Source organism: Trichechus manatus, unplaced genomic scaffold (assembly GCF_000243295.1).
Source record: "Trichechus manatus latirostris isolate Lorelei unplaced genomic scaffold, TriManLat1.0 scaffold00035, whole genome shotgun sequence".
Lineage (NCBI taxonomy): Eukaryota > Metazoa > Chordata > Mammalia > Sirenia > Trichechidae > Trichechus > Trichechus manatus.
Window position 1 is genome coordinate 9,732,350 of NW_004443971.1, and position 13,177 is coordinate 9,745,526.

The 13,177-nt window shown below is 43.6% G+C and overlaps 1 protein-coding gene across 3 annotated transcripts; it reads left to right on the forward strand.

The window, feature by feature from the left end:
• Positions 1-1,344: 1,344 nt before the first annotated feature.
• RAB29 (RAB29, member RAS oncogene family) lies at positions 1,345-12,692 on the forward strand. 3 transcript variants are annotated; one of them, XM_023730306.1, is made up of 5 exons: positions 1,345-1,363; positions 7,626-7,697; positions 8,851-9,032; positions 9,347-9,468; positions 9,898-12,690. In XM_023730306.1, the coding sequence occupies exons 2-5, from the start codon at positions 7,667-7,669 to the stop codon at positions 10,010-10,012; spliced, it is 450 nt and encodes a 149-aa protein (XP_023586074.1). In that variant the 5' UTR covers positions 1,345-1,363; positions 7,626-7,666; the 3' UTR covers positions 10,013-12,690. The 3 variants fall into 3 exon arrangements, with proteins under 3 accessions (XP_023586074.1, XP_004375277.1, XP_023586075.1); XM_004375220.2 differs by lacking the exon at positions 1,345-1,363 and adding an exon at positions 1,401-1,905 and having other exon boundaries at positions 9,898-12,692; XM_023730307.1 differs by lacking the exon at positions 1,345-1,363 and adding an exon at positions 1,983-2,159.
• Positions 12,693-13,177: the final 485 nt, after the last annotated feature.

Sequence of the window (13,177 nt, forward strand, 5' to 3'; positions counted from 1 at the left end):
GGCCTAGCCAAGTTGACAGATATTTTGGGGGGACACAATTCAGTCCATGACAGGGATCAAGAACCAAGCCTTAGGAAATACTCATTTAGGGGGAGATGGGATAGAGAGAAACCGTAAAAGAAGAGGCAGGATGACTATGAAAGAACAATGTCACCGAAGTCAAGTGAGAAATGGATTTTAAGCCATTTGAACTATGTCAGCAATGTCAAAGCAAACAGGAATTGAGAAAGGACTATTGAAAAAGGATCTGAGACATCCTTAAAGATGCCTGATCTCCGCCACCTGGGGTAACAAACAATTTGAGCTAAATAAGTTGTGAGCCATGCTAATGTTCTTTCCTGGCAGAAAGTTAAGTGATGGCATTTCTACCAACAAATGTGGGCAGGATTTCATGCTGTCAGCTCCCTGGGCTGTTTTCTCACAGCCCTACTGCTTCCACTTCTATTCCTGAGAAAAGCATAGAAAGCAGAGCTCATGTTGCTTGTCATACATCCATCTTGTCCCCTTACCGCCTGCCTAAAGGACAGGCAGGTCAGAAAGGCTACAGGCTGAAAATATGATTTGCAAAACTGTAGTTTAATGATGATTTATGACCAATAGCAGCAACAAATAAATGGAACAAGGCTGCTGCAATTAGCTTCCAGGGCAAATGATACATGTTTTGTCTAGAATAGGGACTGTGGAAGCGAGAATGAGGAACTGTCTCTTGTTTTCTGTCTGTCTTTATTGCTGTGGCTAGTTATTAAATGCTGTAACTTTTGGCATGGGGTTTTGTGAGGGTAGGACTCTTGGGTCAAGTTTCCCTGCACTTGCCTGATATTGGGTCATATGGGAGATACACATGTATAAGATCTAGTTTTCATCATGTTAATAATGTCCTGGGCTTGTCTATTTACTTGAAGGAATAGGAAATGCACTTCGCTTGGAGCATGAGGGATGATACTTGAGTTTTTATTAGTGGAATAATTTGTAGAATTTATGGAATAATTTGTCATCTTAGCTCCATAGAACCTTTAAAGATCTAAGGAAGCTAATCTGTCTGAAGAGGGATTTAGGCAGATGAGATCATGTCGAACAAATCACCTTGAAGGATCCAGAATTATTTTAAAATAAGATTCCAAACTAGTGAAGAAGTATGGGGGTTGTGAAAGTCTCGAAACTTTGTGTATGTTTTTTTAAAATAAAAATAGTGCATAAACTACATTTCCCAGGAGGCCTCGCGGCGAGCCTCCGCACTCGGCTAGTTCTCTTCACCGCGAAGTGAGATGGGAAATGTAGTGTGCCGAGCAACCTTGCACGTGACGCCTGCGGAGGGAGGCGAGGGGACCGCGCCACCCCGGACGGGCTAGCATCCAGGAGTGAGGTGTGGGCTACTCTTACCCCCGAATTTGGTTTGTGCAGTGGGAGCAGGGCCCCCGTCTTCTGGCCCTAACCTTGAAATAAGCTGAGCCGGCTTCAGTCGCCCACTGGAGTCGCACGGGGGAAGTCCGGGTGGTGAGGCACCGCGGTGTCTCCTCCCGTTTCTCGGCAGCCGGGCCGAGAGTGGCAGGAGGTGCCTACAGCCGGGGGGCTCAGAGCCGAGCCCTGTGCCCCACCCAGGCTGCGGCCGCGGGGGAGGAAGCGCGTATAAGTTGAGTGCAAAGTTTCCTTTTTTGTTTTCTCGTTAGTGCCGCCCCAGAGGCGGTGAGCGGGAATGCCTAACCTGAGTTTGTAGAGCGTCTGGAGCTAGAGGGGTTAAAACACTTCCCACCTCCCCAAAACGCTCACCCCGCTAGCCCGCCATGGGCAGCCGCGACCACCTGTTCAAAGTGCTGGTGGTGGGGGACGCCGCAGTGGGCAAGACGTCGCTGGTTCAGAGATATTCCCAGGACAGCTTCAGTAAACACTACAAGTCTACGGTAGGAGGTGAGACCTCGCTGGGGCCACGGGGGCGGTTAGGCGGAGGCCCCGACTACGGACTTGAGCTGTGGGCCCAAGCAGGGTGGAGGGGAGGAGGATTTGGTGTCCTTGGGTCCTTCTTAAGTCAGGAAGTGCGTGTTTGGGATCCTCAGGGGCGTCATTGCTGGGTGTTTGATTTGCGTATCCCTCTTGGGTTTCCCCTATTAAGTTTTCCCAGCCTGAGCCGGCTGCCTGGAAAGAGATAGGGCGAAGGTGTGAAGGTAAGAAATGGGTGAGAATATGAGCAGTTTCTGCGTTGCGCGGGCGAACTGTGAACTCCTGCAGCCTTCGAAGCTATCACAGGCAAATCATAGCGAGGGGCAGAGGCAGCCGAGACCCTCTGTATGGCCTGGTTAGGTGCCAGCTGGGACTGTTCACTGTTGAGGAAGAAACAGAAAGGTTTTTAACCTGGCCTCGAGGGGAGGACCTAGGACACTGAACTGGTCTGAAGGACCCTAGCTTTGTTATGGGCTTGCTTGGGCCGGGTGGGGTCACAAAATCCTCTACAGAGCCTTGGCCACAGAATCAGATGCTTATCAGGGCTGATGAGCTGTGTTTTCTGTCCACTGATTGCTTAAAGACAACCTAGGAATTCTTTGAAAAGTGTGAAATATACTACTTCTCTGACCTGTTTTCCCACCCCTTTTTCCCTTAAAGTGGGGATGGAGGAAGACAGAGGACACCAAGACTTAATTCATTTTTTTCACCTGTGGCCTTTGGACTCAACTGAACTTTTTTCAGCGGTAGAGATGCCTTGTTGCCTTTTCGTTAGCGTTTAGCTGGGAAGAACTGGTAAAGGGGGAAAGTAATTTAAACATTTGTTTATCTCAGTTAAAAGAAATTTTAAAGGAAAACTGTTGCTGTGAAGTTGATTCCGACTCATAGCGAGATCGAGCCTACAGGACCAGAGAGTCCCATAGAGTTTCCACTGCTGTAATCTTTACGGGAGCAAATCTCTAGGTCTTTTCTCCCACAGAGTGGCTAGTGGGTTCAAACCTTTTGGTTAACCACTGTGCCACCAGGGCTTCTTGTAAAAACTTGTACTAATCTGATTTTTGAAAATGAGTACTGGTGTTCGTACAGAATTTTAAAAATTATCAAGCATTTACATTGCAATTAAAACATTCTCCTTCCCCTGTAAGAACATCAGCAAAATTAAGGGTTTAAAGTTTCAAAGACTGTTTCCTGACCACCCTGCCCCTCCCCCTCACTCCTAAATAATATGAGGGTCCCTGTTTAATGGATGGAAACCCTAGTGGTGCAGTGGTCAAGAGCTGTGGCTGCTAACCAAACGGTCGGCCTTTTGAATCCACCAGGCACTCCGTGGAAACCCTATCGGACAGCTCTACTCTGTCCTTTAGGGTCGCTATGAGTTGGAATCGACTCGGTGGCAATGGGTTTGGGTTTTTTTTTTTTTTTATTTAATGCATGGATTGGAGCCCTGGTGGCACAGTGGTTAAGAGCTTGACTGCTAACCAAAAGGTCGGCAGTTCAAATCTACCAGCTGCTGTTTGGAAACCTTAAGGTTTCTGCTTTGTCCTGTAGGATCACTATGAGTCGGAATCAACTCAATGGCAACAGGTTTTTTGTTTTTTTTTATTTCATGAATTATGGAGTCCCTGGGTGGCGCAAATGGTTAAGCGCTCAACTACTAGCGAAAGATTGGCAGTTCAAACCTACCCAGAGGCGCCTCAGAAGACAGGCCTGGCAGTCTTCTACTGAAAGGTCACAAGCCTTGAAAACCCTGTAGAGCACAGTTCTACTTTGCACACGTGGAGTCTCCGTGAGTCAGAATTGACTTGATGGCAGCTAACAACATTTCATGGATTTGAGTTAAAAATGTCCTGCTAATTAACTTTTAGCAATTGCCCTAGTTTTCCTTTAGTAAAGAATATACAGTAAAAAACCTGCAAAGCCAGAACCTGTGTAAGACAGAAATGTATCAGAGAAGAACCACACAAATATTTTGCACTACAATGAGCGGTAGAAAAGTGGTAGGACTGCACTTTGTCGAAGACAGAAGGAAAACTTTCCAGACCTGGGAAAACAAGGCAGCCCCGTCGAATTTGTTTCACTGTCATTTATTCTGGCAAATTGTTTTTTGGTGTTTATTATAAATTTCCCTTAGCTCTTATTTCTGTCACAGATGTGGAAGAATGTATTTCCAGACCTCAGAAATTATCCTATTTCTCCGCTTATCAAAAAGCTTTTCCCCTTGGAATACTTGTTCAGCCTTAACTCATGGAGTCTCAACACATCTAATGCAATCCTGACCAGATGTGGTGGTAGATTCCAGCATAGCCCTTAAGAAGTATCCGTGCAGCGTTTATTTCCTGGTAATCCTCCAGGACTTTTTCCTTTTAATCCCATTCTGGCCTGAGATAATTCCTGTAGCCTTATGGGAGAGCTATAGAATTCCCTAGGGTGTATGTTTCTCATAATACACTTGAATTAGAAACCAACAGTGAAATTGAATGTGGAAGATGCAAAAGCGACAAGATTTGCCTCATTTCCCCTCCCACCCCATCATCCCTTCCCTGAGAAGACCCCCCAAATCTCCCAGAAACTGTTTAAGATTAGGAGTTGTTTTCATAATGACTCTCACCCTCCTGTTCCCAGCCTTTGAGACAAACAGTGTCAAATAAATTGGCTTGGCAGCAGAGTAACAGCTGGAGACGCCTTCAGAGAGGGAGTATGAATTATCTGTCCCATACCTAGTACGTGAGGGTGGGCTCAGCTCAGTCTGTTGAGGGCTTAAAATAAGTAATCCCCGAGACTATTGCCCTGAGATACTCTTCAAACCTTGAACGGAAACTAACCCCTCAGGTCACCTTGTAGCGAAATAACAAATTAATTCAAAAAATAATATCACCTGAAAGTACTGTGCTCCTTTAAAAAATCACCTATTTGAGACCAGTCAACAGTTACTTTAAAACAAAGGTAAGTAGTGTCTGGGGTCTTAAAAGCCTGTGAGTGGCCATCTAAGATAGTCCACTAGTCTCACCCTTTTGGGAGCAAGGGAGAATGAAGAAAACAAGATACGAGGGAAAGATTAGTCCGAAGGAACAATGGACCACAACTACCATGGTCTGCACCAGACTGAGTCCAGTAGAACTAGATGGTACCTGGTCACCACCACTGACTGGGATCACAACAGAGGGTCCCAGACAGAGCTGGAGAAAAATATGGAACAAAATTCTAACTCACAAAAAAATACCAGACTTACTGACCTGACAGAGACTGGAGAAACCCCGAGACTGTGGCCCCTGGACACCCTTTTAGCTCAGTAATGAAGTCACTCCCAAGGTTCACCCTTCAGCCAAAGATTAGACAGGCCCATAAAACAAAACGAGACTAATGGGGCACAACAGTCCAGGGACAAGGACTAGAAGGCAGGAAGGGCAGGAAGGCTGGTAATAGGGAACCCAAGGTTGAGAAGGGACAGTGTTGACATGTTATGGGGTTGTTAACCAGTGTTGTAGAACAATATGTGTACTAACTGTTTAATGAGAAGTTAGTTTGTTCTGTAAACCTTCATCTAAAGTATAAGAAAAAAGAAAAAAAAAAGATGAGAATGTAAGGGGGGGCAGGGAAACTAATGGAAATGGAACAACTAGAATGGAAATAATGAGAATGTTCACGCATTGTGAAGGATGTAACCAATGTCACTGAACAACTTGTGTAGAAATTGTTGAATGTGAACTTAAACTACTCTGTAAACCTTCACTGAAAACACAATAAAATATTATTTAAAAAATATAAAAATGAAATTGAGAGCTGTGTTCCACTAGAGTTGTAACTGCATATTTGGTCTGGGTTTTCTTGTGCGTTTTTTTTTCCCATACAAAAATTTAGACATACATTGTTATGTGACGCTAATTGCTCTCCCCATACTGTGACAGCACACTTCTCCTTTCCACCCCTGATTGCCCGTGTCCATTCAACCAGCTCCTAACCCTCTGTGCCTTCCCATCTCACCTCCGGACAGAAGCTGCCCATTTTGTATCTACTTGAGCTAAGAGGCACACTCCTCACGAGTATCACCTTATGTCCCACAGTCCAGTCCAATCCCTGTCTGAAGAGTTGGCCTCGGAAATTGTTTTAGTTCTGGGCTGATAGAGAATCCAGGGGCCATGCTTTCCGGGTATCCTCCAGTCTCAGTCAAACCATTAAGTCTGGTCTTCTTACTAGAATTTGAGTTCTGCACCCCACTTTTCTTCTGTTCAATCCAGAACTCTCTGTTGTGTTCCCTGTCAGGGCGGTCGTTGATGGTAGCCGGGCACCATCTAGTTCTTCTGGTCTCAGGCTGATGAAGTCTCTGGTTTATGTGGCCCTTTCTGTCTTTTGAGCTACTACTTTCCTTGTGTCTTTGGTGTTCTTCATTCTCCTTTACTCCAAGTGGGTGGGACCAGTTGATGCATCTTAGACAGCAGCTTGCAAGCTTTTAAGACCACAGACGCCACTCACCAAAGTAGGATGCAGAACATTTTCTTAATAAGCTTTGTTATGCCGGTTGACCTAGATATCCCCCGAAAGCATGGTCCCCAGACCCCTACCTCTGCTACTCTTTCCCTCAAAGTGTTTGATTGTATTCAGGAAACTTCTTGGCTGTGGTTTAGTCCAGTTGTGCTGACTTCCCCTGTAGTGAGTACTGCCCTTCCCTTCACCTAAGATAATTCTTATCTACTATCCGGTTAGTAAATAACCTTCCCCTTCCCTCCCCACCCTCCTAACCATCAAAAAAATGTTTTCTTCTGTGTTTAAACCTTTTTCTGAGTTCTTATAATAGTGGTCTTATACAATATTTATCCTTCCGTGACTAACTAAATTCACTCAGCATAATGACCTCCAGCTTCCTCCATGTTATAAGATGTTTCACTGCTTCATCGTTGTTCTTTATTGTTGCGTAGTATTCCATTGTGTGGATATACCGTAATTTGTTTATCCATTTGTCTGTTGATGGGTACCTAGGTTGTTTCCATCTTTTTGCTGTTGTGAACAGTGCTGCAGTGAACATGGGTGTGCATATATCTATTCGTGTGACGACTCTTATTTCTCTAGGATGTATTCTAAGGAGCAGGGTTGCTGGATCGTATGGTACTTCTATTTCTAGCTTTTTAAGGAAGTGCCAAATCGATTTCCAAAGTGGTTGTACCATTTTACATTCCCACCAACAGTATGTGAGTGTTCCAGTCTCTGTACAACGTCTCCAGCATTTATTGTTTTGTGTTTTTTGAATTAATGCTAGCCTTGTTGGGGTGAGATGATATCTCATTGTAGTTTTGATCTGCATTTCTCTAATGGCTAATGATTGTGAGCATTTCTTTTTTTATGTTTTTTTTTTTTATTGTACTTCAGGTGAAGGCTTACAGAACAAATAGTTTCTCATGAAACAGTAGTACACATATTGTTTTATGACATTGGTTAACAACCGCACAACACGTCAACCCTCTAACTTCTCAACCTTTTTTTTGGTGAAAATACACATAGCCAAAGATACACCATTTCAAAAATTTCTACATGCACAGTTCAGTGACATTGACTACGCTTTTCCAATTGTGCTGTTATTCTCGCGAGCATTTCTTCATGTGTCTTGTTAGCCACCTGAATATCTTCTTTGGCGAAGTGCCTGTGGATTTTTTTAAAGGTTAAATTTTATTAACGTATAATATACATTATATTCTCAGTGGATTTTGCTCTGAAGGTTCTCCAGTGGTCCGACTCAGAGATGGTGCGGCTCCAGCTGTGGGATATTGCAGGTGAGCTGGGCAAGCTGGATAGGAACAAGGGAAGGAAGTTCAGTTCAGCCAGCAACCTCTCAGAGAAAAGGGGAACAGCAAAACCCAAACTTTTTTTCTGAAGCTGGAATGGTTAAGTTGCTCTGAGGATACAGAAACTGAAAGTTTCGCCCTGAACAGATGTAAAGCAGTGTCTGTGTGGCTGAAGCGGGTGGTGAGGTGGTGGGCTGTCCAGACCATAGGTAAATGCTTCCACAGCATGGGGAGGGTGCTTTTTCTGGGTTTTCTAGGTTTTTAGCTGACCTTGATGAGAAACAAGATCCCCAGAAAATAGAGATGATAATAATAACAACTAACACTTATTATGTGCGAGTGCTCTTCTAAGCATTTTAAACTCCCTGGCTCCTTAATCCTCACGACAACCCTGTGATAAAGGATGCTGCTTTTAGCCCTACTGTACAGGTGAGAAATCTGAACCACTGAGAGTTTGCCTCCCCAAAGTCACATAGATAGTGTCTTAGTCATCTACTGCTGCTCTAACAGAAATACCACAAGTGGATGGCTTTAGCAAAGAGAAGTTTATTGTCTCACAGTCCAGTAGGCTACAAGTCCAAATTCCAAATTCTTCAGCTCCAGGGGAACACTTTCTCCATTGGCTCTGGAGGAAGGTCTATGTCATCAATCTTCCTTTCGTCTGGGAGCTTCTCTGTGCAGGAACCTCAGGTCCAAAGGATGCACTCTGCTCCTCGCACTGCTTTCTTGGTGGTATGAGGTTCCCATGTGTCTCTGCTCACTTCTCTCTTTTATATCTCGGAAGAGATTGGCTTAAGACACTATCTAATCTTGTATATCTCATCAGTGTAACTGCCGCTAATCCATCTTATTAGATCATAATGATTGAATTTACAACACATAAGGAAATCACATCAGATTACAAAATGGTACACAGTTATACAATACTGGGAATCATGACCCAGCCAAGTTGACAGATATTTTTGGGGGACACAGTTCAATCCATGACAGATAGTAAGTGGCAGAGCAGGGATTTCAACTTGGACAGAATCTTAACCACTACCCATGCTGCCTTTTCTCCCACAATGAAAGCAGAGGGTCAGAGAGGGGCTGAGACTGTTTCTAAAATCACCTCCTTGTGTACCCTCTCCTTTCTCCCCAGGACAGGAGCGCTTCACCTCTATGACACGACTTTACTATCGGGACGCCTCTGCTTGTGTTATTATGTTTGATGTTACTAATAGCACTACGTTTAGCAACAGCCAGAGATGGAAACAGGACCTGGACAGCAAGCTCACACTGCCCAGTGGTGAGCCCGTGCCCTGCCTGCTCTTGGCCAACAAGGTATGAGATCAGTCTAGGAAAATGGCCCCAGCCTCAGTCTGTGGTCGGAGAATAACTATGGGTTAGAGAATATAGTCTAAAATACTCTCTGGTTCTAGGCATCTTTTTCCCCTTCTTAAGTTGGCAGAATCATCTCTTCCTCTGTTCAAGGGATGGTGAGAGTGAAGCTTTCTTTGGGAAGAATATTGACTGTCTATTTTAGATGCTAGTATTCTTAGCCTTTGGTTGGTGGCAGTGTTTTAAATTCACAGGTATCTGAGCAGCGTTACTATTCCCAGGAAGTTTATGATGTTACCTTTTATTCTCTTTGCCAGTGTGATCTGTCCCCTTGGGCAGTGAGCCGGGACCAGATTGACCGGTTTAGTAAAGAGAATGGTTTCATAGGTTGGACAGAAACATCAGTCAAGGAGAACAAAAACATTAATGAGGCCATGAGGTGAGTAGCTTATGCTCTTCTGGGGATGTTGTTGTTGTTATGTTCTGTCAAGTCGGTTCTGACTCATGGTGACCCTACAGGACAGAATAGAACTGCCCCCATAGGGTTTCCAAGAAGCAGCTGGTGGATTAGAACCACATACCTTTTGGTTAGCAGCCAAGTTCTCTAGGCATGTAGATTTTCCCAACTTCCACTGCGGCCCCATGGACCCTCTTTTCTTGTTTCTGAGCAAAAAAGAACAGACCGAGTCATTGGAATGCCAGTTTCTGAAGGTCAGGGATGCGTCTTTCTCCTGAGATAACTGGGGACAGAGGGGCATTTGAACCTTGTGACTTTTCTGAATGCTGTCCATTGATAAAACAGATAATGTCTGCCATTTCTCCATTTCCTCCAACCAGTTCTCAGGCTTATTTTTTATTTGTTTTTTAGAGTCCTCATTGAAAAGATGATGAGCAATTCCAGAGAAGATATCATTTCTTTGTCCACCCAAGGGGACTATATCAATCTGAAAAACAAATCCTCCTCCAGCTGGTCCTGTTGTTAGGAGTGTTTGGCTTGTTTTTCATCCCAGTTTGAGGAGGTCTTTCCAGCTCTTCCCTTTGGATGCCCACCCAGCAGTTTTATTTGGTACATTTGAACATGCCTCAAAACCATCAGTTGGCTTATAGCAGCTGTCCAGTAAGGAGGCCCATCATCATTTTATGAAGACACCTGGGACCCGTGTGTATTTCTGCATCTCCTGAAATTATCTCAGCCCTGCTGCTGACTCACATGGCTGAGTTAGTGCCTTCTGATTAAGGAGGATCACCTCATCCCCAATTGGTTATCTGGAATTTTGTGGGAGGGATTAGAAATCAGCATCTGTGTTTTAAAGATCGTAATGCTCAGCTGCTTTTGACCTGATTTTTCCATTTGATGGATGTTAATATCATGACATCAGATGGAGGGTGTGGGTGGAGATCAAGTGTCATTTCCCAAATTCTAGGTCATTGCTTTCAGATTCTTTCTGTCTTGGATTTTGAATTTAAATATCTGATTCCAGGATGCAGAAGGAGGAGGCTAGACATCTGTGGGTTTGGGGCTACTGGAGGTGGCCCGGAAGTCACTGTGTTTTTGAAGCTTCTAGAGTCATAATTAGCTTCCTCTTGTCTTGGCTTCAAGAATAGTCAAGCTTTTAAACTACCTATGTTGTATGATGAGAGCATTTCTTTCCACAAAGAAATTAACCCTGCCAGTGGTGTGGGGCAGGGTTTGCAGGTTTCTGGGTTGGTGTGCTTAATACATAGTGCTGCAAGTGACATCACCTGGCTGTGGCGCTCTGGAATAGATCTGTAGGCGGCTCTGGGAATTGAAAGGAAGAGGAAGAGGGAGGGGTTAACAGAACTGATTCCTTGCTTATGAGCCATTTGGGCGGTTAGTACTTAACAGCCATAAGAAACAAATATTACGTACGATCCTAGCCGGGGGGTGGAGAGTGGATAGATAGAAAATCATCAGGTAATTTAAGTGCTAAATTGAGCAGGGTTTTCAGTATCAAATCACTTCCAGTCAGTTTAATTTGGTAAATTCTCTATAGGATGGTGATTTATACCCTACCCAGAGTTATGAACATTCTTAGTGAACTCAGAGGCCTAAGGTTCTTTGATAGGCCTTAGATAAGTGTCCTAAGTCAGTGGTTCCCAAATCTAGCTGATCAGAACCACCAGGGAAGTTTGTAAAATACATAAATAAATACAATTGTTTAAATAAAATATTTTAAGATGTCTGGGTCTCAGCTACAAACCTATGGAATCAAAATTGCCAGGGGTGAAACCCAGGAGTTTGTTTTGTTTCACAGCTCCCCAAGTGGTTTTGGTCAGCCTGGCTTGTAAACCATTGCTGGGGAACTGAAATGAGCCTGGGCCTCTGTATTCTCTGTTAATTCTCCAGGTGCTTCTGATACACACCAGACTTTGAAACCCACTGTCCTGAAAGACAAATCAGAGACCAAACATCAGAAGGAGAATGGGAACCAAGCTTCCATGTTGGGTTTTTAAAAAATGCCATTTATTACTACTTTTGCACAGTCTTTTTGAGACCTTAAAGTTCTTTTTCATATTACTATTTTCAGGTAGGGTTTTGATTGCGATGATTTTGAAGATACTAGTAACAAATTCCCTTTAATGTAGGAGAAAATTGATTTTTTATTCACTGGTTTGAACCCCTGCAAAATCACAAATAAATGGGAAGCAAGTCTTGTGTTTGTGCTAGTTATGGGCATTTAATATCAGTTTGTGGAAGTGCATTTTATACTGATAGTTCAAGAGTATCGTGGAAACAGAGCTTAAAAAAATAACCTTCTTCAAGAATGAAGTAAGTATCATCCTGTTTATCTGTTAATTTACCAGTACCAGTTGCCTTGTACTAATTCGCTACTTGATGTAACATCCCAGATACTGCTTAGAAATGTGACCATTTTAATAAATTAAATTTGCTTTCTGTTCCCATTTGCTGACTCAGGATTTTTACCTGTCTTTTCAAGCATTGCTGGAGGCTGGCTGTCAGCTTGTCTGGCTTTTCTCTCCCAGTTGGTGAACATTACGGGCCTGAAACTAATTAAAGAAGGAATTGAAATATAACTAATTCCTCTCTATCGCCCTATCCATAAAGAAAAGAGAAAGCAATTAAGATAAGGAAGAAAAGAAATCTTTACATGATTAGAAATGTGATTATACTAAAAATAATTAGGCCCTATCATTTGGGTGCTACCTCTTAGGTAAAATTGTTTGGAACATGGATATTGTTGTAACCCTTCCCTAGAGAAGTTTTCATATTTTAGACAAAGTGCGCCTCCAACCACTCAGCTGGTCTCTGGCCAAAAAGAAAACATGTATTCCCAGCAGAGTGTTCTGAGAGACCCAAGGAAGGGCTGTGAACAGAGCTGTGGGGTTGTGACTGCCATGGCTTCTACTTAGAACAGAATTGCTGAGTGACCAAGCAGGGAAAAAGAGAGAGAGATGCAGGGAAGGCCCCTAAGCAGTAAGTAATGGGCCAAAATTATTCCAAGATGATTTCCCTAATACACTTCCCTAGCTATTGCTAAGGTGTGATTGGGTTCTTCATTGTGTGTGTGTGTGCATATGTGGTAAAAATATATATAACAAAACATTTGCCAGTTCAGCAATTTGTACATGAATGATTCAGTGGCACTGATAACCATTACCACTGTGCTTTTCCAAATTATTCCACCACCATCAACAGAAGGGTAGTGGCTCCTAAGCAGTGAGCCCCTTTCCCCTCCCTCCCACCCCTGCTAACCACTAATACGTTTTGGTCTCTGCATTTGCCTGTTTGACGCAAGTGGGATCATACAATATTTGTCCTTTTGTGACTGACTGATTTCGCTCAACATCATGTTTTCAAGGCTGTTGCATGTTGTAGCATGGACCAGGACTTCATTTCTCTTTGTGGCTGAATAACATTCCACTGTATGTATTTTCCACACGTCGTTTATCGGTTCTTCTGTTGATGGACGTTTAATTGTTTCCACCTTTTGGCTATTGTGAATAGTGCTGCAGTGAATGTTGGTGTTTCTGTTTGCATTGCTGCTTTTCTTTAGGTGGCCTGTCTGTCTGTCCTCAGGACACTATCCCATCTTACATGAGGTTTTTCCTCCTGGCCCTCTTGTAGGCAGTGGCCTGATTTCAGGACGTCATTGAAGGTCATGGTC